The 26,863-nt window shown below is 50.5% G+C and overlaps 1 protein-coding gene across 4 annotated transcripts; it reads left to right on the top strand.

The window, feature by feature from the left end:
• Positions 1-4,307: 4,307 nt before the first annotated feature.
• SSC4D (scavenger receptor cysteine rich family member with 4 domains) lies at positions 4,308-21,897 on the top strand. Of its 4 annotated transcripts, XM_053930246.1 has the most exons (13): positions 4,516-4,682; positions 5,393-5,430; positions 5,907-6,051; positions 8,124-8,320; positions 10,022-10,057; positions 10,305-10,610; positions 11,317-11,394; positions 12,223-12,537; positions 13,626-13,703; positions 14,280-14,354; positions 14,470-14,781; positions 15,727-15,804; positions 16,452-17,946. In XM_053930246.1, exons 4-13 carry the CDS (start codon positions 8,155-8,157, stop codon positions 16,766-16,768), a joined length of 1,761 nt encoding a protein of 586 aa, XP_053786221.1. In that variant the 5' UTR covers positions 4,516-4,682; positions 5,393-5,430; positions 5,907-6,051; positions 8,124-8,154; the 3' UTR covers positions 16,769-17,946. The 4 variants fall into 4 exon arrangements, with proteins under 4 accessions (XP_053786225.1, XP_053786221.1, XP_053786230.1 ...); XM_053930250.1 differs by lacking the exons at positions 4,516-4,682; positions 5,393-5,430 and adding an exon at positions 4,308-4,366; XM_053930255.2 differs by lacking the exons at positions 4,516-4,682; positions 16,452-17,946 and adding an exon at positions 18,177-21,897 and having other exon boundaries at positions 5,263-5,430.
• Positions 21,898-26,863: the final 4,966 nt, after the last annotated feature.

The raw sequence follows: 26,863 nt of genomic DNA, 5'->3' as shown, positions 1-26,863 counted from the left end.
GGTCAGATTTGATGCGACACATTCCCGGAGAATAGGGAGAGCTGGTGGAAGTGAATTAGGGCCCCTCCCCAGTTCTGGCACTGTGAGCAGGGTCTTCACAGCTGGTCAAGGTCTTCACTGGCTAGCCGAGAAACTGCTTTTCCTGCCTGGGAAAATTGCTTTCTCCTGAGGACTGCTGCGGACGAAGGGATCTGGGGACATCTGACTGAGCTGCCGCAAAGAGAGGTAAAAGAGGCAGCCCCCATAGACGGATGAGCCTTGCCGTCCCTTTTGACCAGGAGACCAGGTGAACATCAAGGTCTTCAGAAGAAAACACACACTGTCACCTGAATAGGAGGGACTTTATGAAGTGCTGCTGACCACCGCACTGCCATCAAAATAAAAGAAAAATCTACCTAGGTTCATGCAAGCCATGTCAAAATAGACCCAATTGTGGTCACTCTCAAGACAACTGGGAGGAAGTCCCAACAGATGACCTTAAACTGAAGTTTTCCAGGGCAAAATCACAGACCCCAGAAGCAGACAGCACCACAAATTAGACAGGTTTCTCCTTGCAGGTAAGAAGGGGCTGGAAAGAAGTGTTCAAAGTCATGAAAGGCAAGGACCTACATCCAAGATTGCTCTATCCAGCAAAGCTATCATTTAGAATGGAAGGGCAGATAAGGTAAAGTTAAAGGAGTTCATCATCACCAAACCCTTATTATATGAAATGTTAAAGAGACTTATCTAAGAAAAAGAAGATCAAAAATATGAACAGTAAAATGACAACAAACTCACAACTATCAACAACTGAACCTAAAAAAACAAAACAAAAACAAACTAAGCAAACAACTAGAACAGGAACAGAATCACAGAAATGGAGATCACATGGAGGGTTATGAGTGGGGAGCGGGGGTGGGGAGAGAATGGGGGAAAAGGTACAGGGAATAAGAAGCATAAATGGTAGGTACAAATAGACAGGGGAGGTTAAGAATAGCACAGGAAATGGAGAAGCCAAAGAACTTATACGTATGACCCATGGACATGACGTAAGGTGAGGGAATGCTGGTGGGTGGGGGGTGCAGGGCGGAAGGTAATAGAGGGGAGAAAAAAAATGGGACAACTGTAATAGCATAATCAATAAAGTATATTTTAAAAAATTAGACAGGTTTCCCAAGATCACAGATCAAGAAACTTTGCTTCCACGTATCCCCACTCTGTCTCGGCACCTCCCTTATGTATATCCACTAAAACTCTGCCTTTTTATCAATAGTTTTCCACATGTTAATCAGAAAAAAGAGAAGTGCATTAGAAGGGCTTTTCATAAATGACATTTGAGTGTCTCTGCCCTCCCAGGAAGCTGGAGAGTGGGAGAGGCACCCCACTCGGGAAAGGCATTCCCGAACGTGGAGGCCCAGTGAAATCCCCTCACACACTGCACGGCAGGTCTTCTTACACGCCAGCCCGGCCCAGGTGCTTCCAAAGGATCTTTGAGAAGGTGATTTGGTGAATTGACCCCTGGGCACCAGCAGCTGTTCATACCGGGAAAATCCACTTGTCTGAATCCATTTTTCACACAGCAGATGACTTAGAGAAGTGCAAACATTTTTTTGCTTTTATTTTTAGCTATTAATCTGTTTTGTTCTTATAAATGAGCTCAGATTTTTTAAAAAATAGTTTTCCTTTTAAGAGATTATAGATTCGCAGGAAGTTCAAAGAAATGTGTACGGAAGTCCCTTGTACCCTCCATCTGGAGTCCCCCAGTGGATGGGTACATCTCACGTAAGTACAGTACAATGTCCAAACCAGCGGTGGGATGTGTGTACAATGTGTGTGTGTAGTTCTGTGATGTTATCGTACGTGTGGATTCCTGTAACCATCATGGCAATCAGGATACAGAACCATTCCGTCATCACGAGGATCTCTCGTGCTGTCCCTTAACAGTTTCAGCCTGTCCTCCCCAGTCCCGAAACCCTGGACATCGCTATCTGTTTTCCATCTCTGTCATTCTGTCATTTCGAAAATGTGGTGTAAATAGGATCATACAGTGCGCAACCTTTTAAGATCGGCTTGTTTTACACAGCGTAATGGCTTTGAGAGCCATCCAAGTTGTTGCCTATACCAATAGTTTGTTCCTTTGTATTGTTGAGAATTATTCCATGGTCTGGCCATACCATGGTTTGTAACCATTTACCTGTTGTAGGCTATTTAGGTGTTTTTAAGATTTTATTTATTTATTTTAGACAGAGGGGAAGAGAGGGAAAAGAGAAGGAGGGAAACATCAATGTGTGGTTGCCTCTCACACACCTCCACTGGGGACCTGGCCTGAAACCCAGCCATGTGCCCTGACTGGGAATGGAACCAGCCACCCTTTGGTTTGCAGCCCGTGCTCAATCCACTGAGTCACACAGGCCAGGGCTGGTTTTCAGGTTTTGACTATTACACATAAAGCTGCCATGAACATTCTTATACAGGTTTTTGTGTGGACATAAATTATCCTCTCTCTGAAACAAATGCCCAGGAGTCCATTTGCTGAGTTGTATAAGTGTGTTTAGTTTTTCTAAAAACTGCCAAACTGTTTCCCAGAGTGACTAAACTATTTTTACATTCCCTCAAGCAATGCATCCAGTTTTTTGCACATCCTTGTTAGCATTTGGTACTTTCACTATTTTTATTTTAACTATTCTGATAGGTGTGTGGCGATATCTCACTGTGGACCTAAATTACGTCTCCCTAGCGGCCAGAGTGTGTTGAATATCTTTTCATGTGTTCATTTGCCATCTGGATGTAGCCTTTGGTGAAATCTCTTTTTGTGGCTTGGCCATTGTCCAACTGAAGTGTTAGCTTTTTTAATGTTGAATTTTGAGGGTTCTTTATATCTTCTCGATAGGAATCTACTAACCCATATATGTGGTGTACAAGCAGCGGAACGTTACCGAGCTGTAAAAAGGAATGAGATACTGAGGCATTCAGTACTACAACGTGGATGGATCTTGAAAACTATGCAAAGTGAAGCAAATCAATATTCCTCTCTCTCTAAAATCAATCAACAAAAATTTTTTTTTAAAAAAAGGAGAGACACCAAAAAGTATCCTCTCCACCCCCATCTGAGGACGCAGTGAGGAGGTGGCTGACTGTGAGCCAGGAAGAGGGTCTTCGCCAGGAACCAAACCCTTCCAGAACCTTCGTGTTGGACTGTAGAGCTTCCGGAGCTGTGAGAAAATGACTTTCTGTTGTTTAAGCTACACAGTGTATGGTATTTTGATGGGGCAGCCCAATCTGGCTGATACAGTGGCTGAAACAAAACTTCAGGGCAGAGGCCTGAGCAGCCCGCTGGGACCATGCAAAGGAAGCCCTGTGTTAAGAATGGCAGAGCAACAAGAGAGAAGGAATTTGGATCCTTCACAATCATGAGGTCTAGATCTCCTCCTAGGACTTGTAAGGAAGAGAGAAAAATAAATTTGGATATTGTTTAGGCCTGTTATTTTCTGGTAGATTATACTAGTTTTCAGCAAATATTCATTCATTGTCTCTCCTCCTCCCCTTTATGGAAGGAGTATATTTCCCCTGCCCCACTGACAGATCGCAGGCTTGGCCACGTGACTTGCTTCAGACAAGGAAACGCGGGCAGATGAGATATGTATCGTGCCAAAGCAGAGGCTTAAGTGTGCTTGCGTGGTCTGGCTTGGTCTGTGGGTTCCTGCCTCCTCTACAGGAAGAGCATGCCCTAGGTGACCACTGTTCCTTCCCTGGGTCCTAGAACAAGGGTCTAATGGAGCAGACCTGAACCCAGCTCACAGCCTGAAACAGTCATCACAGCCAACGTGCAGAGCCATGGGAGGAAAGTGATTGTTGCTTGAAGCCAGTGATTTTCAACCTTTTTCATCTCACGGCACACATAAACTAGTTACTAAAATTCTGTGGCACTCCAAAAAATATATTATATTTTTTGCCGATATGACAAAAAATAGATATAATTCTGATTTATTCACACCGGACAACTATTGTTGTGTTGGCTGTTGTCATTTTTTTATTTGACAGTCTAAGGGAGAAGAGGTCAGTTCCCCTAACTGAATAGTCAGATATTGCATTTTTAAAAAAATGCTGTGGCACACCGGCTGAAAAATCACTGCTTTAAACCATTGCAGCTTAGGGGGCATTTGTTTTGCAGGTATCACAGCAAAAAACTGATGACTACAAGTGCTCTCTGTTACCATATCAGAACTCATATTCCAACTAAAACAAGGAATGAAACTAGTTCCTTGAATCTCATGACAAGAAGGTCACTGGTGACCTTAGGGAGAGGTGCCTCAATTGAGCGGTGAGGACAGAAGGCAGACTGGAGCAAGCTGAGCAGTGAGCGGGAGGCAAGGAAACGGAGGTGCAGGTGCGTGTGCAGACAGCTCTTCAGAGAAGTTTGGCGGTGATGGGGAGGAGAGGGGTGGGCACTCGCAGGAGGAGGGGGTGTGGAGTCCAGCGGCAGCCTTGCCCATGCGCTGAGCAGATCTGCCCTCGAGGAAGAACTTGCTGATGATCTGTGTGGAATTCAGTCAGCTGACAGCCTCCAGTCCAGCACCCTCCTGATGTGCTGTGGGCATTTGATCCAAGGCCACACCCTTCTCAGGCATCTCCCAGTCAGTGACAGAGCATGAGCGGGATACCATCACCTGGACATTTCTCCCCTGAAGACCCAACCGACACAGGTTGAAAGGGTTTACTGTTATTTGCTTGTTATGATAGAGAGCAGAGTATGCTTAGAAGCTCAAAGCAAAGAATCCAGTTGGGAAAGAGCAGCTGACTAGGGAAGCGAAAAGGCACCCAGATGGAGAGAGGGAGGTCCCTGAGAAGGCAGAAGGAGATGGGGTCTGGACTGAGGGGGAGTGGATCCTCGGTCCAGAGGAGGAAGGAAGAGGCAGGAGGGAAGGAGGGATGGGAGTAGGATGATGGCAGACTTCCCATCAGAGAGTTTTTTTTTTTTCTGAAAAGCAGGAAGCAAGATGAGGTCTGAGAGACAGGAAACTAAGTCCCACAAGGTGCATGGGCTGTGTCTCCATTCTCCGCTGTTGGTCTTGGTCTTCCCACCTGCACCATGAACAGCTTCAGCTAGACCCCTGGTCCCCAAACATGTTTGAGACTCAGAGGCTTTTCAGAAACGCACTTTCAGGGGGAGCCCATGCCTGAACTGCTGGTTCGGAATCTCTGGGGCAGTAGTGGTGGGGACAATAATCTGTATATATTTTTAAAGTGTCCCTGGGGGAGATGGGATGCATGGTCAGGTCTGGGAACTGCCCCATGGGGTCTCTAGCTCTGTGGTTCCAGCCAGAAGGTGCAGAATTCCAGCACAGAATTTTACTGAAGCTATAAACTATAGAATAAGTCACATGCCACTTTGTGTCACCTATAACTACCAAAGCCCAAAAGGTACCAGAACTCAAGAGGAACCACAATAAGGTAAAATCATCAGCAAAATCAGAGGCCCTAACTACATGGAAAGCCCACCACTCTGGCTCCTGTGACCGCATTTCCAAACCCCTGGGTGGGACGTGGGTCAGGGCATGGTCAAAGGGACTCCCCAGGCAACAGGACTAAGGGGTTGAATCAGGGCCATCCCGTCACAGGAGATCAGGGATGCTTGGCTGCCCTGCAGAGGGGTGGAGACCTATCCAGGCCTTTCTGAAACCTGAGTCCTGGAGTAGGGGGGGAGGAAGGGAGAGGAGGGGTTGCCTGGCCCTGAGATCCAAGCCGGCCCCCTACCCTTATAGCTCCTCCTCTGCTTGGGTGCCCTTTCTCTGGGGCTGCTCCAGACTGTGCAGGCTGCCTCCACTCTCCCTTTGCATCCATCCTTCTGCCCCTAAGGTCGGGTGAGGACAGGCTGGGGCCACCAGCCAGCTCCATGGACAGAGATTTTGCTTCTGCTTACCTTCCAGCTTTGGAAAGAAAAGAAGGAAGATCTGTGTTGATTTGCATTTGGGAGATCCTACCCCCTCCTAAACTTCTGGGGGCAGAGAAAGTGATTTGACCTTGGATTGACTATTGAAGAAGGGACAGAAAGAGCCCAGAACATTCCCCCAGGTATGAATCATTCACTTTTGCTGGTGTGTGTGTGTGTCTGTGTGATATGTTTTCCACTGGTTAGATGTGAAGTTGTCTTTGACGATCTCCCAGGTCCCTTCTGACCGCTTCGTTCCATGATTCTGCGGCACTAAACTTCATCCAGTCATTCAGAAAACATTTCTTGAGTACCCACCTGGGCCAGGTGCTACTATCGAATAAGATCTGGTCCCTGCCATTAAGTGTTCACAGTCTAGATGGGGAGATAGTAATAGTAATAATAGCTACCAAACTAATGGTGGGTCAGGCACTAGGCTAAACCTTTTATAAACTTTAACTTATTTAACCTAGCAACAACTGTTAGAGGTAAGTGTATTACTAACCCCATTTACAAATGAGAACAGTGAGGCTTACTTAGCAAGGTAAGGTCACGCAGCTAGTGGTTGGTGGAGCCGATGCTTCTCACCATTGTGTTCTACTGCCTCCCCGCACACTTAAAGGGACCATTCAGGGCAACAGGTGCACTCATGAAGGGTGGGGAGGGAGCAGGAGTGCTTTTGAAAGCCAAGTTCAAAGAGGCCAAGGAACAGTTAAGCCTTGCTTTGACCAAGTTTCCCAAGGAGTGGGGGAGGAGCAGACTTGGGACCAAGTTTGGAGTTGGAGGTAGGCAGGCTTCCAGAGGCCCACTGGGAGCTCTTGGGTCAGCTGGGACTTGAGGTCAGTAGGGACCAGGATCAAGAGTCTTGTCCCTCACCCCTGGGCTGGGGTGACAGGAGATACAGTGGGGAGACTTGAAGATTCCCAGCCATGTTCCCTGGAAGCTGGTGTCCCCATGCTCACATAGTAAGGGCTGACATGACCTGTGGGCCAGTGTCCCAGCAGCCTGAGAGTTTGGTGGCCTGAGGCCCAGGAGAAGGGAGGTGGGATAGACTCAGATCGCTAGGGATCCCCTTAGCAAAGATTGTACCGTGGCTCCCCCTCCTCACATCTCTCAACTCCCATCTCCCAGCTGTCTCCAGGCCAGGCAAAGGGAAGACAAAAGCTGATTATTCCACTGGGGGCTGTCCTGGGCCCCATGAATGGGGTATTGAAAACCCCATGCCCACATCCAGATAGGTTTTCATCCTCTCCCCAGCCAGACTCTTTGTATGCCAGGGCCGAGGCACAGCCAGGGAGAGACGGGGTGGGGAGCGCTGCAAGGACCACCGGACCACTGTGTCCCTGCAATCTCAATATATCCCAAAAAGAGCCGTCCCCTATTCCAGCAAACCACCTCTCCCGTGAGGGGGAGAGCTTGTTGGAATACCAGTTCTCCCCCCGCCACCCCCCATCCCCATTGAGTCTGTGAGGGAAGTGACCACGGGAGTGCTTCTGGGATGCTGGTAACACAGTGTGAATATGCACTGAGTTCTACACTTAAGATTTAAGTACTTTTTTATTTGTATATCTCAATCCAACATTTAACAACAAAATCCTCAAGGGCTTCCCATCCCCAAAAGGCAGAGCATCCCAAAGGGCATTTGCTCTCCCAGCCCTTCACCATCTTTGCATATTTGTGAGTCTTGGGAACTATATTTCCTTGATGTTTTTTTTCTTTAATTAACTCATTTCTTCTGAATTAAATTAACTTTAAAGAGTAACTTTATATCGTTTCTAATAAATGGAAAGCCAGGATTCTTTGCCACAAATAGAAGGCATTGAAAAAAAAAAGCAATGAAAATAAAACAATAAGTATTCATCTACCTCCCCCTAAATGTATGTGGGTTGCACCAGGGGCACCACACCACTCTCTGGGGTGAGCTGACCTGGAGAATACACTCAGCCCTGGGCCCAGCTGCGTGGCCTGTCTGGGTTTGGGCCCAGACAACCCTCCAATCTCATCTCCCACCATCCGCCTTCACGTGCTGTCTACTCCAGCCGGACCTAACTCCTCATTAGCTTCCATCTGTGCTCCCTTCCTTCTCATCTCCCAGCTGTTGCTCCTGCTGCCTCCACTCAGAATGCCAAACCCAGAGGGAAATGTCACTTTGCCAACTGAAGCTCTCACTGGGCCTTTCCAGCTGAAAGAAGTGACTTGGGATTTTTAATTCCAGATGTTCCTGCTGTGACTTCTCCCCCAGCTCCATGATGGAACCATCAGAAAGCCCACTGACTGGCTGGACACACCAGGAAGCAGAAATTCAAATTGGTCCCCAGTCAGATCAGAGCAGGGGGTGGAGGCCTGGAGACAGGAGTACAGCCCTTGCACCCATCCCCCCAGCCCTATCCTTCCTTCTCCTCTTGCCACTGGGTGAGTGCTGTCCCCCTAACCCCCAACCATTTCCCTTTCTGGCTCTATTTTCCCAGCTCTGAAATTATAGTGGGAGGTGGTTTGTAAGTGAGGTGGTTTCCAACATTCTTTCCAGCTCCGACATTATTCCAGGGTTGATGAGAGCTAAGTGTCTGAGTTGGGGAAATGGAGGGCTCAGTGCTAGAGATGAGGGATGGGCATGCACAGAGTATGGGCAGTTAAGGGACGTTGGAAATAGGGAAGGAGGGAAAGGGGGTGGGCTCACCTATGGCTGTTGGAAAGGCAGCTGATAGAATAGATGGAATCAAATGACCTAGGGACTATCCTAACTTAAAAAAGAAGAAACCAAGTCTCAGTTTCTTCATCTGTAAAATGGGTTCCTTAGCGCACGTCTCGGAGAATTGTTGTAAGATTCTCTGAGATGACGTACGTGAAAGTGTCTACACAATCCTCTGTGCACAAGTGGGCTATCGTGGAGTTTTCATTGCCCATGCTAGGCCAGTGTCCTTGCTTCCTCCCCACCTCCCAGGCCATGTATACTCAGGATGGCATGGTGAAGAAGAGTGTGGCTATTTTGGTTGGAATACCAGTTCTACCCTTTGTCGTGTGACCTTGAGCAAGTTGCCTAACCTCACTAAACCTGAAGTTTCCCCATCTGCAAAATCCTACCTCTCTTATAAGTTGTCCTAACGATTAAGTCACAGGTAGCAAACACAAGGCCCGAGGGCCAAATCCGCCCTCCACTTTATTTTTTCCGGCCGGCACCTTGTTTCTACCTGGCGGTGGCGCCGAGCTCTCGCTTAACTGTTAAGGAGTAGTCACATTTATACGGTCCTAAAATTACATTCGGCCCTTTGAAGGCAACCGCGAGGCTGATGTGGCCCCCGGTGACCATGAGTTTGATACCCCTGGATTAAGTGAACCAGGCCACATAAAGCAGTGAGCACAGTGCCTGGCATGTACATACATGAGAGCTGAGGCAGAAGGACCCATCTAGGTAAAGCTTTTGGGAGAAATCATAATGAATTCCCAAACTAGTTTGTACACTTAAGGCAGAGCTACTGAGTAACAGGCTGTGGGCAGAGGGCTCTGGGAGACGTCAGGATGAGGCAGGCATGGACACATCTGCAGGCAGACAGTCCGGAAAGGCATGGATATGGTGCCCAGGGATTCAGAGGGAGTAGAGAGCACTTTTAGCTGAGCGCTCCAGGAAGGCTTTATGGAGGAGGGGGCTCCAAGCAGGGTCTCGAAGGCTCTAAGGGGCTGCAGCGAGCAGGACTGGCCAGAACTGTTCAAGCAGTGGAGACTGCGTGGTTAAAGTCCTGCAGACAAGATTGACGGCACATTAAGAAGTAATGCGAAGCTGGTCAGGAGATACCAGAAGGCTTTGTAGAGAAAGCTCAAGGGCTGGGACTCCTATAAGAAATGGGGAGTCTTTGAGAAATTTAGCAGTGGAGTGGGGTAAACAACTCTGTCTTAGGCAGATCTCTCTGGGGTGGCCTGTGGGCTAATAGGAGAGGGATGAAGCAAGGAGACTAACCGGGACCGTCAGGGAACTGAGAAGATGAGACTGGGAAAGCGAGGGTAGTGAAGAGGAGGGGGTGATGGTAAGAGTCGTGGTGGGAGGGGAGGCTGTGTTCCCAGGGCCACGCAGCAAAGGGAGGGGGGAGAGGGGCCAATGCTCTCCTCCCTCTGTTTCAGCCAGTGCCCTACAGCCCACCCCACTGCCCTTTCCAGGTAGGTGCCCCTGCTCCTTCTTCCCCCACCCCCGTCCTGACCCCAGGTTCTCAGATGCTCAGAGAGAAGACCTTCATTATTTTAGATGCCCCAAAAGGGATTGCGCCAGTCTCACCATTTCATAGAAAGGGAGAAATAAGACCTAGAAGGGACTGATCCCAAGCCTCCCATAGCTTCGTGGAAAGATAGGGCGTCCTGGAGGTTGGATCCAGGGATGCCCCTGGTGCCAGCTCAACCCTCTCCACAGAACTGAGGCTGGTGGGGGGTCCGAGCCGCTGCCGGGGTCGCCTGGAGGTCCTGCATGGTGGCTCCTGGGGCAGCGTCTGTGACGACGACTGGGACGTGGTAGACGCCAATGTGGTATGTCGTCAGCTAGGCTGCGGCCTGGCACTGCCCGTGCCGCGGCCCCTTGCCTTTGGTCAGGGCCGAGGCCCCATCCTGCTGGACAACGTGGACTGCCGGGGGCAGGAAGCTGCTCTGAGCGAGTGCGGCAGCCGAGGCTGGGGAGTCCACAACTGCTTTCACTATGAGGATGTGGCTGTCCTGTGTGATGGTGAGCAGACCCCTGTGACCTGGGAGGGCAGACAGACTCTGTCAGGCAGCAGGGCTAAAGGTTAGATAAATGAAGGGATTTCCCAGCAGTAACACTGTTCCATGTAGAAGACCAAGCCAGTGGCTGCATTGCATGGTGCTGGGGAAGAGCCCCAGGCTGGCTGTCAGAAGCCCTGGGCCACAGTGGTCCTTCTGGCTCATTGTGTGACCTTGGTCAAAACCCAGCATTACGCCTTCCATGTAGGGCTCGGGCTGTTCCAGCAAAGCCCCCTTCTCACTTTTAAAACCAGATGATCGGGCTCAACACTAGCTGTAGGTCCACTTGGCATAGAGTTGCAGCGGAAATCTCTGACAGGCTTTGATCTGGGGAGCAGTGGTTTTAATTTTTAAGGAAATCCCCCAGACGGCTCCGATGGTAGCCCCATCCCAGAGTTTCTGATTCTGCAGATCTGGGGGGGGCGGCCTGAAAATGTACCTTTCTCAAGCAATGCGATGCTGCTTTTAAGAACTGAAAGAACTCCTCTAGAACTACTGCTTTCTGGACGCAGAGGACCCTTTTACCTCTCGTACCCCTGGCTCTGATCCTTTGCGCGGCCAGGGACCCTGGGCGCAGGTACTTTAGGGGTCCACACCCTGTCACTCATATACTTGTGAGTGTGACGATGAAAACCAGAAAGGTCCATTTGTCCCCCTCCCTTCCATTCCAGAATTCTTGCCCACGCGGCGCCCAACAAAGAAAGTGTTAACCAGTACGGTGCCCCCTACAACTCCCAGGAATGGGAATGGTAAGTAAGGGCAATGTCCATGCCCACCTGGATCTCAGGAGAGGGACCCAGAGAATAGTCTCCAATACCTGCCCTAGACAGAAAGAGAGGGATTACTGATGGTTGAGTTTGGTCATTCCCCCTCCCCACCAGGCCCCCTGTACCCCCTCAAGCAGCTCACCTGGATAGGGAAAGAGTATTCATTCCTGTGGAATGATTAAAAAACAGTCAGCACCAGGTTGGAGAGAGTGAGAGAGGTGAGCACTGGATCTTAATCTAATGGGAAAGTCAGATATGCACAGCAATGCTGATAATAATGTAGAACAAGAAAATGAAAAGTAACCCCAAAAAGGAAGAGATAAATGGACCAGGAAGTCCAGAAGAGGAAGAGGATCCGACCCATCAGAGATCAGGCAGGGCTTGCTGGAAGAACAGTCCTTGGTGCTTCACCTGGGAAGGTGGGAAGGCTTTCACTATGGTCTTAAATGAGGAAGCAGCACAACCTAGTCGCTTAGGAGAGCGTGGACAAGGGCAGGGAGGGTTGTTTTTAGGCAGGAAGTGACAGTCAAAGCCAATCTGTCCTCTGACCCCACAAACCACCCGAATCAGGACTGTGAGGAGACAGTGCCTTGGGGGTGAGTTAGTACTTCCTCCAGGGTTTTGGGTCCTGGGGCACCATGCGCTGTGGGTATGTGGGTATGGGGTGAGTATGGGGTGGGTATGGGGTGGGCATGCGGCGGGCCTGGGGCGGGCCTAGGGCATTACAGAAGTGCGTTGGATTAGGAGGGGATGGGAGACAGAGTCCTGTGGGATTTGCTCCTTGCCCCCTCCCCGTCCCAACCTCACCAGGTGAGGGCAGTGTGCGCCTGGTTGGAGGCGCGGGCCCTTGTCAGGGTCGAGTGGAGATCCTGCATAGCGGCCTGTGGGGCACCGTGTGCGACGATGACTGGGGACTGCCAGATGCTACCGTGGTCTGCCGCCAGCTGGGCTGCGGGGAGGCACTGGCCGCCACCACTAACGCCTTCTTCGGCTATGGCACGGGACACATCATGCTAGACAACGTGCACTGTGAAGGTGGCGAACCCCGCCTGGCCGCCTGCCTGAGCCTGGGCTGGGGTGTGCACAACTGCGGCCACCACGAGGACGCTGGAGCGATATGCGCAGGTGCGGGCTCCGGAAGCGGGGCGGGGCCGGTGGGAGGGACCAGGCTGTGCCCTGACGCAGGCGGAGGCTGAGTGGGGCTTGGGCGGGGAGTGCGTTGGTGGCTGCCTGGGTGCTTCCCAGAGTAATCCAGGGAAGGCCCCGAAATTACTTTTAATATCTCAGTACTGCTCTGGAAGTGCCTCAGAAAACCCCAGTACTCTTTGTGGTGAGCTCCACAGCTGTATACTACTACAGTATTGCTCTACCAATACTCCAGAATTATAGCAGTACCCCAAGAATGCCTGCAGAGTTTTCGAGCATGTTTTAAGTTCTCTTCATGGAATACTTCAGAATAACAGAACTCTAAAATTGCCTCAGAAATACTCCATTGTAGCCCAGGTATGTCCCTAGAAGTAGCTAGCACAGCCCTCTTCACTCCTGATGCTCTTTATTTCCCCCCGCCTTGCCCATGTCCATTTTGAGAGGTTTTCTGAGCAAATACGAATAGTAGGGCCAATAATGGCACTTCACAGATGGATTCCACTCTATACAAGATATAAAATGCTGACCCATGCCTCACAGCAAACCAGGGGCCATCATTTCCAGGTTATAGACAATAAAGTTGGGGCCCAGTGAGGCAGAGCCATACCCATGGCCACGCAGGGAGACCTGTCAAAGTCGCAGCTAACCTTGCTGCATGGTGTCAGGCGTGCCCCTTGCCCTCTCTAGTCCTAGTTTATCTGTGGGATGGGGATAATGATCTTGTTCTGCAAGACTTTCGGGACTGTGGATGGCCCTCCCCTGTGGATAAGTCCTCTCTCTCCCCCATTTTGGACACACATGGGATTTCTGAGAATGTGGGAGAGAAAGGAAAGCATGTCTTTGGAAGTTCTGTATAAACCGTGATGTGGACACCTGCACAACATGTGAATCACAACCACTGTCAAAGTGGGGCAGACCTCCTGGGCCCCAGCTGGGGCTAAGCTCCCAGCTCTACAAGTGGCATTTGTTGTCTTCTCCAGAGAAACCCTCTGTCCTCCTGACAGCCCAAGGCTGACCAGGAACCAGAACCTTAGCCTCTGACCCTGCTCCCTTCTCTCCTGCTCTAGTTCTAGGCCCCCCGACTCTCACAGCACTACCACCCTCAGCCACAAGAGAGGACTGGGCCTGGCACACAGAGCCAGAGGGTAAGGAGCCCAGCCCAAGCCTGCTAGCCTCCAGGCTAGAACGGTGGGGGCAAGGTGGGTAGGGCTGGGAATTGAGAAGGCTATTTGGATCCATAGGAAGGGGACCCTGACTAGAAGGCCAGAGCTCTTGGCTAGATGGTAGAGATAGATGGGTGAGAGAACAGAGGAGCAGATAGAGCAGGGATGAAATCCAGACCTCTGAAAAGTTCAGTAAGGTGGGAAAAGGTAGTAAGAGGTTTCTTCAAAGCTCTCAAGTAAAATTTGGGTTGGTGCTGAGCTTGGGAATTGAGAGGCCTTGTGGGAGGGTTCAGATTAAGGCAGAATGAAGAAGTGTATTTGAAAATTAGGTCTGAAACTATCATTGGGGTTGAAATTAGGATAATGCCTGGAAGCAGTGTTTGGTTCATTCCAATCAAATTTCCTGACTGAGGACCCACCAATCAACATGGTGAGTTCAAGCCGAATGTGGGGGACATGTGTGGCACAGTTGGGAGATCTCAGTAGGAGACCTGGTGCCTGCTGTAGGCCAGGAGGCCGCCTCTTCAAATGCTCTATCTAGACGCCCTCTCTCCGCAGCTACAAGACTTGGTGCCCTCCCTTCCAGAGAGACAGCACTGTTCACCACTGCCTCCTGGGCCGCGGGGAAAAAAAGTAAGTGGCAGAGCAGGGATTCCACGGTGGGTGGGAAACGATGGGGCTGGGGCACCACCAGGGAGCAGGTGGCTCCAGCCCAGCCCCTCTGGCCGCGGGCCTGTGCGCCCCGCAGGCAGGCGGCTGCGGCTGGTGGGCGGCCCGGGGCCGTGCCGCGGCCGCGTGGAGGTTATGTACGCCGGGGGCTGGGGCACCGTGTGCGACGATGACTGGGATTTCGCGGATGCGCGCGTGGCCTGCCGCGAAGCGGGATGCGGGCCTGCGCTGGGCGCCACGGGCCTCGGACACTTTGGCTACGGCCGCGGCCCAGTGCTGCTGGACAACGTTGGCTGCGCGGGCACAGAAGCCCGCCTGAGCGACTGCTTCCACCTGGGTTGGGGTCAGCACAACTGTGGCCACCACGAGGATGCGGGAGCGCTCTGCTCAGGTGAGGTCGCTGCGGGACCACGCACGGACCGAAACTACTGGGCAGGCCGGGAAGCGCAGCATGGGCGGGGACATGCGCAGGCACCTACTGCGTTGAGGACGGGATAAAGCGGGATTTGAGAAATGGGCGGGGCCACGCGCTGGCACCCACAGCAGCGTGGGCGTGCGCGAGTGCGTATGGAGCCTTGGGCGGGGCAAAGCGGGATCTGAGAAATGAGCGAGGCTGCACGTAGGCACGCACTGCGGCACGGGCGGGGTGGAATCTGTCGAGTAATGGAAGGGGCTGTGCGTGAGGACTTTCTGCGGTTCTGCCACGTGGGCGGGGCCGGAGCTGACGCGCACTCCGCAGAGAGGCGGAGCCCGTCCATCAACGCACTCAGCAGCTGCACGGCATGGGCGGGGTAGGAAGGGAGCGCCCTCTGCTTAGAGGGTGTGGGACGCGGTCCGGGGAGATTGCGCGTCCTGCAGCAATGAAGGGCGGGGCATGAGGTGAGAGACAAGAGACCATGGATAAATTCTCAAAGTCTATAAAGGGCGGGGCCGGGGCGCTATTGCTCTGCTGAGTTAAGGACCCGCAAAGCTCTAATAAATGGACAGTTGATCAGCTTTCGGGAGCTGTGGGTGGAATAAATGGAAAGGAGTCTTACACATTTTAAAATTCTAGTTATTGCTTGGTGTAGGAATTGATATCTTCGCCCTGGTTTGGTGCCCCAGGCCTAGTAGCCTTGGCCACAAAGTGTAGGCTACAAAGGATTCTGCTTTGGGCCTCGGTGAAAGAAACATGATCACCATTTCTGATCCAAGGGGCAAGGAGCAGTTATCCTTCAGGGCCCTGTGAAGCCCTTTATCCCTAAATCAGGCTTCCCTTGCAAGGGTAGGTTGTGACTTGGCCTCTCGGAATTTGTTCCTCAGTGTTACAGCCACCTCTTTGTCTTTGCTGATCCAGGCCCGGAGGAGCTAGGACTACAAGTCCAGCAGGATGGTTCTGAGACCACCCGAGTTCCCACTCCTCGGCCCAGGGACGGTAGGTGCCCACAACCCCCAAGAGGGAGATGGAGGCATCAGGATAGTAAGGACCAGAATCGGGGGAGGTCACAACCTGGGTTTATATAGCTCAGCAGATTTGTACCATGTCCTGGAACGTTTGTCCTTTTGTGCTAGTCTCAGGTCTCATTAATAGAGAGATGATGTCCAGAAAGAGGGAGGTGGGTTTTAAGCTAGAGGAATCTAGAAATTTATAGAAATGGAATCAAAATGAGGGGATAAGGTTCCTTCCCTAAGGAGAGAAATGAAAGAATTAACACTTTAGCTGGGGGAGCTGGCGGGAAGGGTGAGACAAGGCAATGATGACTTCAGAGGATACAATCACAGTCTCCAGAGAGTAGCCCTGGGACCGAAGTACTGGGAGGACTAAGGAGAGAGCAGACATGGAACCTAACATGCTCAGAGCACCCTGCAAAGGCCTGTACATGTTCTTTCATCTGGAGACTGAGTCTGGACTGATGTGCATCCTATTTAAATCTCATCTGGCTGCCCTGGTCTGATGGCTTCCAGGACAGTGCTGTGTCTCAGACCAGTACCCTTTGCCTCTTCTACCCCTCCTCTGGCCTTGCTTGGGAGTGGCCTAGCACAGGCCAGCACCTTCCAAATCTCAGCCTTGTCCCCCTACAGGGCACCTACGTCTGGTCAATGGAGGCCACCGATGTGAGGGGCGTGTAGAGCTCTTCCTAGGACAGCGGTGGGGCACTATTTGTGATGATGCTTGGGACCTGCGGGCAGCTGGTGTCCTGTGTCACCAGCTAGGCTGTGGCCAGGCTCTGGCAGCTCCTGGAGAGGCCCACTTTGGCCCAGGCCGAGGCCCTATCCTCCTGGACAATGTCAAGTGCCGTGGAGATGAGAGTGCCCTTCTGCTCTGCTCTCATATCCGCTGGGACGCCCACAACTGTGACCACAGCGAGGATGCCAGTGTCCTGTGCCGGCCATTGTGACCCAGCCTGCTCTGCAGACCACTTTTTCTGGAAACTTACTGTGGCCTGCTCTTCCGTCTCCAGGAAGCCTTCCTTCCTCTTGTGTCAACTACAGTTCACTCAGCCCTTCCCTCCCCTTGCCTGGGAGAGAGCCTGCCCTGATGGTGTGTTCATGCTCAGGGCTGCCGGGCTCTATCCCATGAACTTACTGTGTGACCTCACCTGTTGTCAAGTGTTGTGGGCCCAATTCAATGAAAGCTCCCACTTTCTGCTCAGCCAAAACAGAAAATTGGGGGTAGGGAATGACTTCTAACTCTCCTCTTTGGTGGGGCTCCAGTTACAACACCCCTGATCCTGCCTTCCTGGAACCCAGTCCATGAGGTTCAGGGCCTCTCTGAAAATGGGGTACCTCCCTTCCCCCACCCTTGGGATCCCCAAGAAGAGGGAAGGCAGGAGAGGCCTGGAGCTTTTACCTTAGCCTGCCTGGGGCTGTAGAGGAACCTGGGTTGTTGCCTGCCTGCTCTGTGAGGGCCCGGACTCAGATGGTGCTCGACTGGACAAGGGGACTGGAGGGGCCAAAGTGGGACAGTGGCCCCTCCCTGCAGCTGGAACCAGCAGCTCTGATTTTTGCTGCTCCCACCACAGAGCCTCCACTTGCAAAAGCAAAGAACCGTGGAGGCCTATAGCCACCCGTTCATAGGTGCCAAGTCAATAAAACATTGTTCCCCCTGTCTTTTAACTGAGGTCAGTGTTTGGGCACAAGTACATTGTTTGTGGCAGCAGGAGAGACTCTGGTGAGGACTCTCTGAAGGCTTGAGGTTGGAGGGCGGTTCAACAGCAACATCAGAGAGTTCTCTGAAGGCCCATCACATCCTGGAAATGCTGACTCACAGTGTCAGGCCTGGAAAGACTCTAGAAGGTCTCCTAGCCCATCCCTGCTTTCCTTTTACATATAGAAATATCTAGGTCCTGCAAAAGGAAGGGGTCTGTCTGCTCAAGGCCACATAGCAAGGTGGTAGAGTTACTAGAACAGAAAAAATTGAGAGGAGACAGGCAGGAAGGCAGATAAGGGAGAGTAAAACAGCACTGGGGCTTCCTCAGAGGCTGCTTTTGGGGGACCTTACTTGCAGTTCCAGGAGCAGAGAGAAGTGGGGGATCCTGCCAGAGCTTATCTCGGACCTGAGGTCTTGCTAGTAACAACTGTCTGGCGTCAAGCCTCTGCCCTCCAGGTCCAGCCTGCAGGCTCTGCATTAGTTTCCTATGGCCGCTGTACCAAAGGACCACAAACTTAGTGGCTAAAAACAACACAAATTGATTATCTTACAGTTCTTGAGTTCACTAGTCTGAAATAGGCTAAGTTCAAGGTGTCTGTGGAGTCGTGTTCTTTCTGGAGGCTCTAGGGAAGAATCTGTTTCCTTACCTTTTCCAGCTTCTAGAGGCAGCCTGCATTCCGTGCCTGCTCAGGACTTCCTTCCAGCCAGCAATTACATCATTCTGACTGCCGCTCCTGCCATCTCGACCTCCTCTCCTGATTCTTCTGCCTCCCTCTTCCATCCTCAGTTTCTTGTGATTATGTTAGACCCGCCTGGATAATCCAGGATCATCTCTCCATCTCAAGGTCTTTAATTAAATTACATCTGCATAATTCCTTTAGCCATGCAAAGTAGCACATTCAGGAGCTCCAGGGATCAGGATGTGGACATCTTTGAGGGGCCATTCTTTTGCCTCCCACAGGCTCTAAACCTGGGTTCTGGCTCCCAGCCAAGAGGGGGGCAGACACTTGCGCTCCAAACTCCATCTGTTCTTGGCAGTAATGGCTTTGTCTCCATTCGTTAGGGAGCTCTCTGAGACCTACCATGTCATTGGAGAGATGAGGGCTAAAGGGAAAAAGGAATGAAAATGCTTAAGAATTCAGGGAGTTGGACAGGGATGCCCTGGCCACCCCACAGCACCCGGATCTGAGCCCAGTATACTCAGATGCTGCTTAGCTTGTGGTCACAGCCACTCCAGCCAAACCCACGTTTGAATACGCCTCTCCTTTGTCGGAAATGTCACAGCTTCCCGCCCCTTGGGTCCCCTTTCCCATCTAGACCAAGTGCTTTTCTTGATGATCTCTCATTTGACTCTCACAGCAGCTCTGTGAGGGAAGTAGCATCGTCCCTTCTTACTGACAGGGAAAACCGAGGCTCAGAGAGGAGAAATGACTTGTCCAGGTTTGTACAGTGGAGCCAGGACTAGAACCTCAGATTCCTGATGCCTACTAATATTGGTCACCAACGTATCAGGTTCTTCCCCTTCCTGGCACATGGTAGCTTTGCATTTCCCTGCCCTCTTGAAGTGAGGTGTGGCCCTATGACATGCTTTGGCCAATGAAATGTGAGTGGAAGTGTCTCCCCAGGCAGAAGCCTTCAAGAATCCAATACAATTGCCAAGTTCCCTTTCTTCAGGGTGACCCGTGACCTTCCAGGAGATGGAGGCTCCATCACCTGTGCCCCTAAGTGAGTGCCACCTGGAGCAAAGTCTTCATTGACTCAAGATGGACATAGAAAGTGAGTGAGAAATAAATCTTTGCCGTTTTAAACTACCAAAAGTGGGGGCTGTTTATCAGAGCAGCCTAATCTAGCCCGTGCTGACCGAGACCTTCCTCCGGGGTTACCTGAAACCTGTTTTCCAGCCAGTAAAGGCTCGTTCTGGTCGCGGTCTTTATTCAGCACTTTTGGTGTTCTATGTGTAAGGGCTTAGTGGAATTGGGAGCCCACAGCTAAATAAAACAGGGCTTTTGCCCTTGAGAAACCCATGGAATAATCCAAAGATGACCTGAGTACCCTGTAGTCCCCTGAAACTCAACCTGTCCCACTCGGAATTTTGCCACCCGCACCTACATCGGGATTTCCCTGTTTAGTAAGTATCACTACCAACCATTAGCTTAAACTAGAAACCTGGGTGTTAACCCCAACAATCCACCCAAGAAATAATTAACCGTTAAAACCTATTGATTGTATTTCCCAAATCCTGCGGAATCTGTGCACATCTCTCCATGCCCACATTTTGGACTCCAGGTGCAAGCGTGGGGTTCAGCGACGGAGTGCAGCCGGAGAACAGACTATGCTGGCCGGACAGGGACAATATGGATTAAACAAATGGCGCAGAATTTTTGGACACTGGTCTTTGTACTGGGCTCGATAAAGACAAGGTTGGACTTTTTTCATGGCGGGACAGATAGCTGTGAGACATTGGGAATTTGGGGGAGCCTTGCATTTCAACCACAGTAAATCTTAACACATCCTCCCATGTGTGGGTCCCCAGGATGCTATTCTTGTGAGTCCATGAAAGGACCCCATTTTCACCAGCAGCACTACCATGGCTTCTTCACTGTCTTCCTGCCTGTCTTGTAGCCCAGTCCCCATATCACAAGAATTGTCTCGTGTTTACCAGTTTGATGGTGCCACTCCCCTGCTAAAACCCCTTCCTGTCTTCTTCACTGTCGTCTTCCTGTCCCCCAACCCATTCCTCATACCACAGTGAGCTAATGTTTACAACTCTGATCCTGCTCAAACCCCTTTTATGGTCCCCCAGTGCTCTTCCTCAACTCCTTAGCTCAGTTTATAAGGTCCTGCACAGTCTGGCTCTGCCTATGTTTCGGCATCATCCCTCCCCACTCCTGCTGCCAGGATCTAGCCAGGTTGAACTACTTTCAATTCCTCTAATGTCTGGGCTCTCTTCCCACCAAGCCTCTGCACATGCTGTTCTCTCTGCCTGGAATAAGCATCACCCTCTCTCCTCCTTCCCCTCAGTCAACTCTATTTAGTCTCATGTCTTGGCTTTCATTTTCTCCAGAGGCCTCCACTAAGACCACTCCCTCCCTACCTGGACTAGGAACCCACACTGCACCCTGGACGTCCCCAGTGACAGCACTCACCCCTGAGTCTCAGGAGACTGCTAACTTGGCTATACCCTCCACTAACCCAGGGGGCCTTGGAGGGCTGGATCTGGGTCTGTTGTGCCCAACTTTATACACAGGGTCTCACACAGAGTAAGTGCTCAAATAATATTTGCCAAGTAGGACCTAAGCAGACACTTCTGGAGCACCTGTGTGGTAGGCCAAGTGCCGTGCTGGGCTCTAGGGCTGTAGGGCAAGAAGAGATGTAGACCAGGTTCCAGTTTGCACTGCACAGAGATTACCTTCTAGGGAAGATTGATGATACGTCATTAAATAAATCAATAGCCAAGAGAATTGGACCTACTGATTAGTTCTATAAAAAACATAAAGCAGAGTGTTGTGGTGGGGATTGGGTGGTCAGGGAAGGCCTCTGAGTAGGTGAGGTTTGAGCCAGGCCTCAGTAGTAAGAGGGAGCTGGCCGTGAACTTTTGGCCATTCCAGGTTCTTCAGTGGGGGTTTAGCCTGACCCGCAAAAGGACCAATGAGAAGGGCATTGTGCTTGGAGCAAAGAGGGTCATGCTGAAGTGAGTCAGAAAAGCTGGGAAGTGCCAGACCACTCTGGGCTTTCTACACCATGGTAGGAGTTTTATCTAAGAGTGATGAGAATCCATTGGAAAATAAATGGTACAGATGCCCAGATGTCAGATGATTTGGAGTAAAGGCCCAACATGGAACTGAAAAATTTAAAATTAGATACCCTGGGTTGTTTTTCTTGTGTGTAAGAATTACTTATTTATTTTTAGAGAAAGAGGAAGGGAGGGAGAAAGAGAGGTAGAGAAACATCAATGTGTGGTTGCCTCTCACACACCCAAACTGGGGACCTGACCTGCAACCCAGGCATGTGCCCTGACTGGAATTGAACCGGTGACCCTTTGGTTTGCAAGCCAGCGCTCAATCCACTGAGCCACACCAGCCAGGGCTAGATACCCTGTTTTTATTTTTGTTTTTTTAAATTATCCTCACCGGAGGACATTTTTTCATTGCCTTTGTTTTTTTGATGGTTTTTTTTTTTTTTTTTGAGAGAGAGATATCAATTCGAGAGAGAAGCATCAATTGGTTACCTCCCATATGCTCCCCAGACCAGGGATTGAACAGGGATTGAACCCACAACCCAGGCATGTGCGCTGCCCAGGAATTGAACTGGCAGCCTTCAGGCTATGGGATGATGCTCCAACCAGCTGAGCCACACTGACCAGAGCTAGATATGCTGTTTCTAAAAAGCCCTTGTGTATTCACACACACACATACTCTCTCTCTCTCTCTCTCTCTCTCTCTCTCTCTCTCTCTCTCTCTCTCTCTCTCTCTCTCTCTCTCTCTCTCTCTCCCAGATAATTTTCATTGACTTTGCTCTGCTCTAACCCTAGTGGTCTACCCCAATGCCCTGACCCTCCCTCCCTCCCTCCCAACCCCGCCTACTTATCATCCCCTGTTTGCAAGCCATCCGGCTCTCACAGTTGTGCTCGTTGCTTTTTCTTTTTTTTAAATAACAGCTTTATTGAAATCTAATTCACATACTATAAAGTTCACGCCTTTTTACAATTCTTTTTAAATTTTTTATTGAGTTTTTTGGGGTGACATTGGTTAATAAAATTATATAGGTTTCAGGGGTACTGTTGTATTGTTAAAGTTTAATCTTTTAAAGGATACAATTCAGTAGTTTTTTGTAAATTTGCAGTGTTGTGCAACCACCACCATCTTAATTCCAGAACATTTCATAACCCCCACCAGAAAAAACCCTCTCACACCCATTAGCAGTCACTCTCCACTCCCACTCCCCCAAGCCCCTGGCAAGGACTAATCTACATTCTGTCTGTGGATTTGCCTGTTCTAGGCAATTCATAGACACGGAATCATGCAACATGCAGCCTTTTGTGCCTGACTTTTTTTTATTAGCATAATGTTTTCAAGGTTCGTTTGGATTGTGGCAGGTATCAGTACTTCATTACTTTTAATGGTAGAATAGTGTTCCTTTGTATGGACTTACCAATTGTGTTTATCCAGTTATCTGTTGATGGACATGGGCTGTTCCCACCTTTTGGCTACGATCAATAATAGTGCTGTGAATATTCCTGCACATGTATCTGTGTGAGAACCTGTTTTTAATTCTCTTGGGTATATACCACCTAAGAGTGGAATTGCTGGGCTGTGTGGTAATTCTATGTTTAACATTTTGAGGAACTGCCAAACTGTTTACCAGTGTTTACACCATTTTACAATCCCACCTACAAAGCACAAGGGCTCCAATTCTCCACATCCTTGCTAATTCTTATTATTCCCGCATTCTGGTGGCTAACGTTAGTGTTATCTCCCTGTTTTGGTTTCCCTGATGAGTGTGTTGAGTACTTTCCTAGTGCTTACTGGGTATTTGTATACCTTCTTTGGAGAAATGTCTATTCACATCCTGTGCCCATTTTTCAAGTTCTGGCTCATTTCTTACGCAGAACTGTCCAGATATCTTGTCTATAGCTTAGCCTCCAGGACTAGCTTTCCAAAATTGTCCTTTTTGTTTTGCTAGTCAAAGCTGGCCATTGTAATTAGAATTATGCCGCCAACCTAGAAACTTAAGTCGTTTTGTTTTCCCTCCCCGAGTGTGTAACACTGTCGCAACCTGAGGTGTAGGTAAAAAGAATCCTTCTCTGATTTTACACTTGAGGATTGAAGGATTGGTCAGGATCCCACAGATAGCTAACTACGGGGAGGGATTTACATCCTGAACGGACTAACTCCAAAAAGCCCCACAGCTGGGAGGTGTTTGTCATTATCTCCAGGGTACAGAAGGGAAACCAAGGGCAGAGATGCTTCAGTTTTTCTGGGTCACGCAGAAAGCTCGGGTGCCAGGCCTAGGAACTCTCACCTAAGCCCACAAAACCTCCCTCCTGGCCAGTGGCGTGGACCGGGAAGGAAGAAGAGGCGATGTGGACCGCCCTTCCGGCCCAGTTGGGTCGCGCCTTCCTGCTGAGTCACGGCCTCGGTGCTGGGAGAGGAGGGCAAGTAGGAGGCTAGCCCCGGTGAAAATCGAAGCCCCACCCCTGACTCCGCGTCAGCCTCTGGATTGGAGAGCATGAGACCGAAGGCAAAGGAACCGCCTTCCCCTCCGCTCAAACCAGCCCCTCCCTGGAGCGCCCCAGGGATCTTTCGGCCGAGTCCAGGGGTCCGCCTCTGGAGGGGTGGGGCGGGGCGGGGTGGGGCTGGCGCGACCCTAGGCACTGAGCCCTGCTGCGCTTACACCGGGATTGGAGAGGGTTGGGAAGGGCCTCTAAGAACTGGGGGTTGAAGGGGATCATTTTTTGTCTGAGCGGCCATTCACAGCTGAAAAAGAGCGTTTGGCCTCTCCATTCGAATGGGCCTCGCTGGGATCTTCACTCTTGTTTTCAGAGAGGAAGATTAATCTAGAGAGAGGCCTGTTAAAACTGCAGTTTTCAATAACAGTGGAATTAGAAAGGGGCGGGCCAGGACAGTCACTGACATGCACACTACACTGAGAGTTTAACAACCAGGTACGTAGAGGTACCCCAGCAAGGCATGGGGTGCGGGGTCACACTGCAAATGTGGCCCCTGTGGTCTCTGGAGTTGGCCCTGGGGGCCTTTGAGATGTAGTCAAGATAGGGAGGGTGGTCTGTGGATCTGCTAGTTTGCTTCTCGAACTCATAGGCAAGGCCTGATGCGCCCACCCTGGCTCTGGCCCTGTCCCTTTCTGTACACACACGCACCCCACCCTCCCACCTCTGCTCCTGATGTGTCTTGGTGGGCTGGAGTTTACGTTACTCTCAAAGACTACTTTCATCCTTTCTTCCTTTCAGCTACTCAGCAAGTGTTTGAGCCCCTTCTTGTGCCAGGCAGGGGTGAAAGGGCCCATCAGGGCAAACCAGGTCTCTGCTCTTCTAGAATTTACAATCTAGTAGGAGACAGACCAATGGTTACATCAAAATCTGGTGAGAGCTGGGATGGGAAAGAACAGAGTGCCAAGTCAGGGGCAGGTCGCAGGGTGCTCTAACTCAGTCTGGGGGAGGGTCCATGGGAAGCCTTTAGAAGAAAATAACTTAAGCAGAGGAAAGGGAACTTGTCCTTATCAGAGGGATGGAATAAGAATCAGTTATACCAGAGATTCCAGGGAGAAGATGGATTGGAGTGAGAGGAGAGGCTTGTAGGCTTGTTACAGATTACCGACATTACCCTGAGGGTACTAGGAAGTAACTAGAGGGTCTTAAGCCGAGGAGAAGCATAATGATATTTGCACTTTTAAGAGATCACTCTGGGAATCCTGTAGAGAAGGGATATATATTAGTAGGAGGACAAGATGGAAGCAAGGAAACCAGTTTGGAGACTCCTGCCACATGCAGGGAGACATGATGATGGTTGGGACGCTGGGGGAAAGGGCAGAGACAGTGAACAGAGGATGAATTGTTGACCTGCCAAAGAGGGCTCGAATGCTTCCGGAGACTCAGAGTGACAATCCCTCCCTGGGGCCCCATTTGTTTATTAGTTCATTTGTTCTCTTATTCAAAAAATATTTGAGCACCATTCTGGGCCAGAAATTATGTCCAGTCTCCCAGGGAGAGGGGCTACTTCCTGACCCAGTCAGGGTGTGGAGGGGAAGGGGTAATGTCTGCAGAGAGGTTGGCGCAGCTCACTGTGACCCCACAACTGCATAGTGTTTGTACATTGATGTGGGGGGGGTGGATCCTATGTATTCCGGCTCTCACCAGGGCCTCACCTCATCTCGTGGCCAGCCAGCCAGAGATTATTATTCCTAGTTGGCAGATAGAGAAACTGATGCTCAGAGAAGATACTGACCTGCCCAAGGTCACCTACCCTGAGTTAGAGGCAAACTTGGAACCTGGAGACTTGGGCTCTTACTGGCTTCTCTTCTCACTGCAGTCTGGCCACACACATTCGGGTTGTTTCAGACTCAGAGAGCCCCTCCACCACTGTCAGGCAGGAGCAGAAGCTGCAGACAGAGGGGCGCCTGCTCTCTGCCTCTGTCTGTCCAGCTCCAACCTCGAGATTGCTATATTATTAGCAACAGCCCACAGTTGCGCAAAGCTGTACAGCCTCCAGCTTGCCAGGGAACTTCGTGTGCAATATCTCGTTTGCTCACTCTGGTCATACTGGGAATTGAAAATTATTATCCCCACTTTACAACTGAAAAGACTGAGGCTTAAAAACACAACTGTTATGCATCTATCGAACTCCCTTGAAGTTCAAAGACATACAACTAATATGTATCCATTGAACTCTGATGCTCTTCTACTGTGCTGGGCTTGATGGGATGCAAAGACGAGTGGGACCTGGGCTCTGCTCCAAAGAGGAGACAATCTATGGGGATATAATGCATATACATTCCTAGCTCTTAGATAAGATCCCAAGGTATGAGGCTTAGAGACAGAAGAAGTCGCTCCTAGTAGATGTTCTGGGAAGCTTTCTGGAAGGGGAAACATTTAAACTAATCTGGAGCTGAAGGCCACAGATTTGGATAGGCCAGAATAGGGTGATGGGTCCCCTCTATGTCCTCTCGCAGCATCCTGGGCCCACCCTATCATCATATATTACTTGTCTCACCTACTACATTTTATGTACCTTATAGGCACACCAAATTTAACCAAATGGAAGGACAAATGAGTGGCGGAGAGGCAGGGTGAGGCCAGTGTGCGGGTGGCGGTGGTGATCAGGAGGCTCTCTTCCAGTCCACTTGTGGAGGGCTACCATCTGGAGCAGACCCCTTGAATGGTTAGGACAGGAATGAAATATATTCTTTCTTCCTTGTTGTGACAGGCTTACCACCCAGCATAGGGGTCAGTGCTGGGGTTTGGGTGTGAGGGTCATTGAACAGGAACCCTCAGTTGGTGGGATCATTAGCAATTGTGCAGCCCTGGGAGCTGGGGTCAGAACCTACTCTTACGACTCATCACCCTCAGCCCAATCTGCTTGGCCCAATTTTTAGAACTATCCCCAAAGGATGCTGGGAACAGAAGGTATCCCTTACGTCCGAGTTCTTTTTGGACCTAAAAAACATCCTCACTGCCTCAGGCTATCCGGGTTCCTGTCTACGTGGAGCAGGTGAAAGTGTCGGATCACTGAAGGTTGGGTGGTGGTTCTCACCTGACAGGTGGGAATGAAGATTGCAAGGAGCTCAGTGGCTCCCAAACCTCACAGCTAGTGAGAGGCAAGGGTCCATG

This window comes from Desmodus rotundus, chromosome 1 (genome assembly GCF_022682495.2).
Source record: "Desmodus rotundus isolate HL8 chromosome 1, HLdesRot8A.1, whole genome shotgun sequence".
Taxonomy (NCBI): domain Eukaryota; kingdom Metazoa; phylum Chordata; class Mammalia; order Chiroptera; family Phyllostomidae; genus Desmodus; species Desmodus rotundus.
The sequence above is the reverse complement of the archived record's forward strand: the minus strand, read 5'-3'. Positions and strand labels throughout refer to the sequence as shown.

Bases quoted from the DNA above. Each gene is read 5' to 3' on its own strand.
- SSC4D (XM_053930250.1), top strand. From the start codon at position 8,155: ATGATGGAACCATCAGAAAGCCCACTGACTGGCTGGACACACCAGGAA. The intron at 10,058-10,304 runs GTAGGTGCCCCT...CCCTCTCCACAG, and splicing joins CACCCCACTGCCCTTTCCAG to AACTGAGGCTGGTGGGGGGT. The intron at 11,395-12,222 runs GTAAGTAAGGGC...CAACCTCACCAG, and splicing joins AACTCCCAGGAATGGGAATG to GTGAGGGCAGTGTGCGCCTG.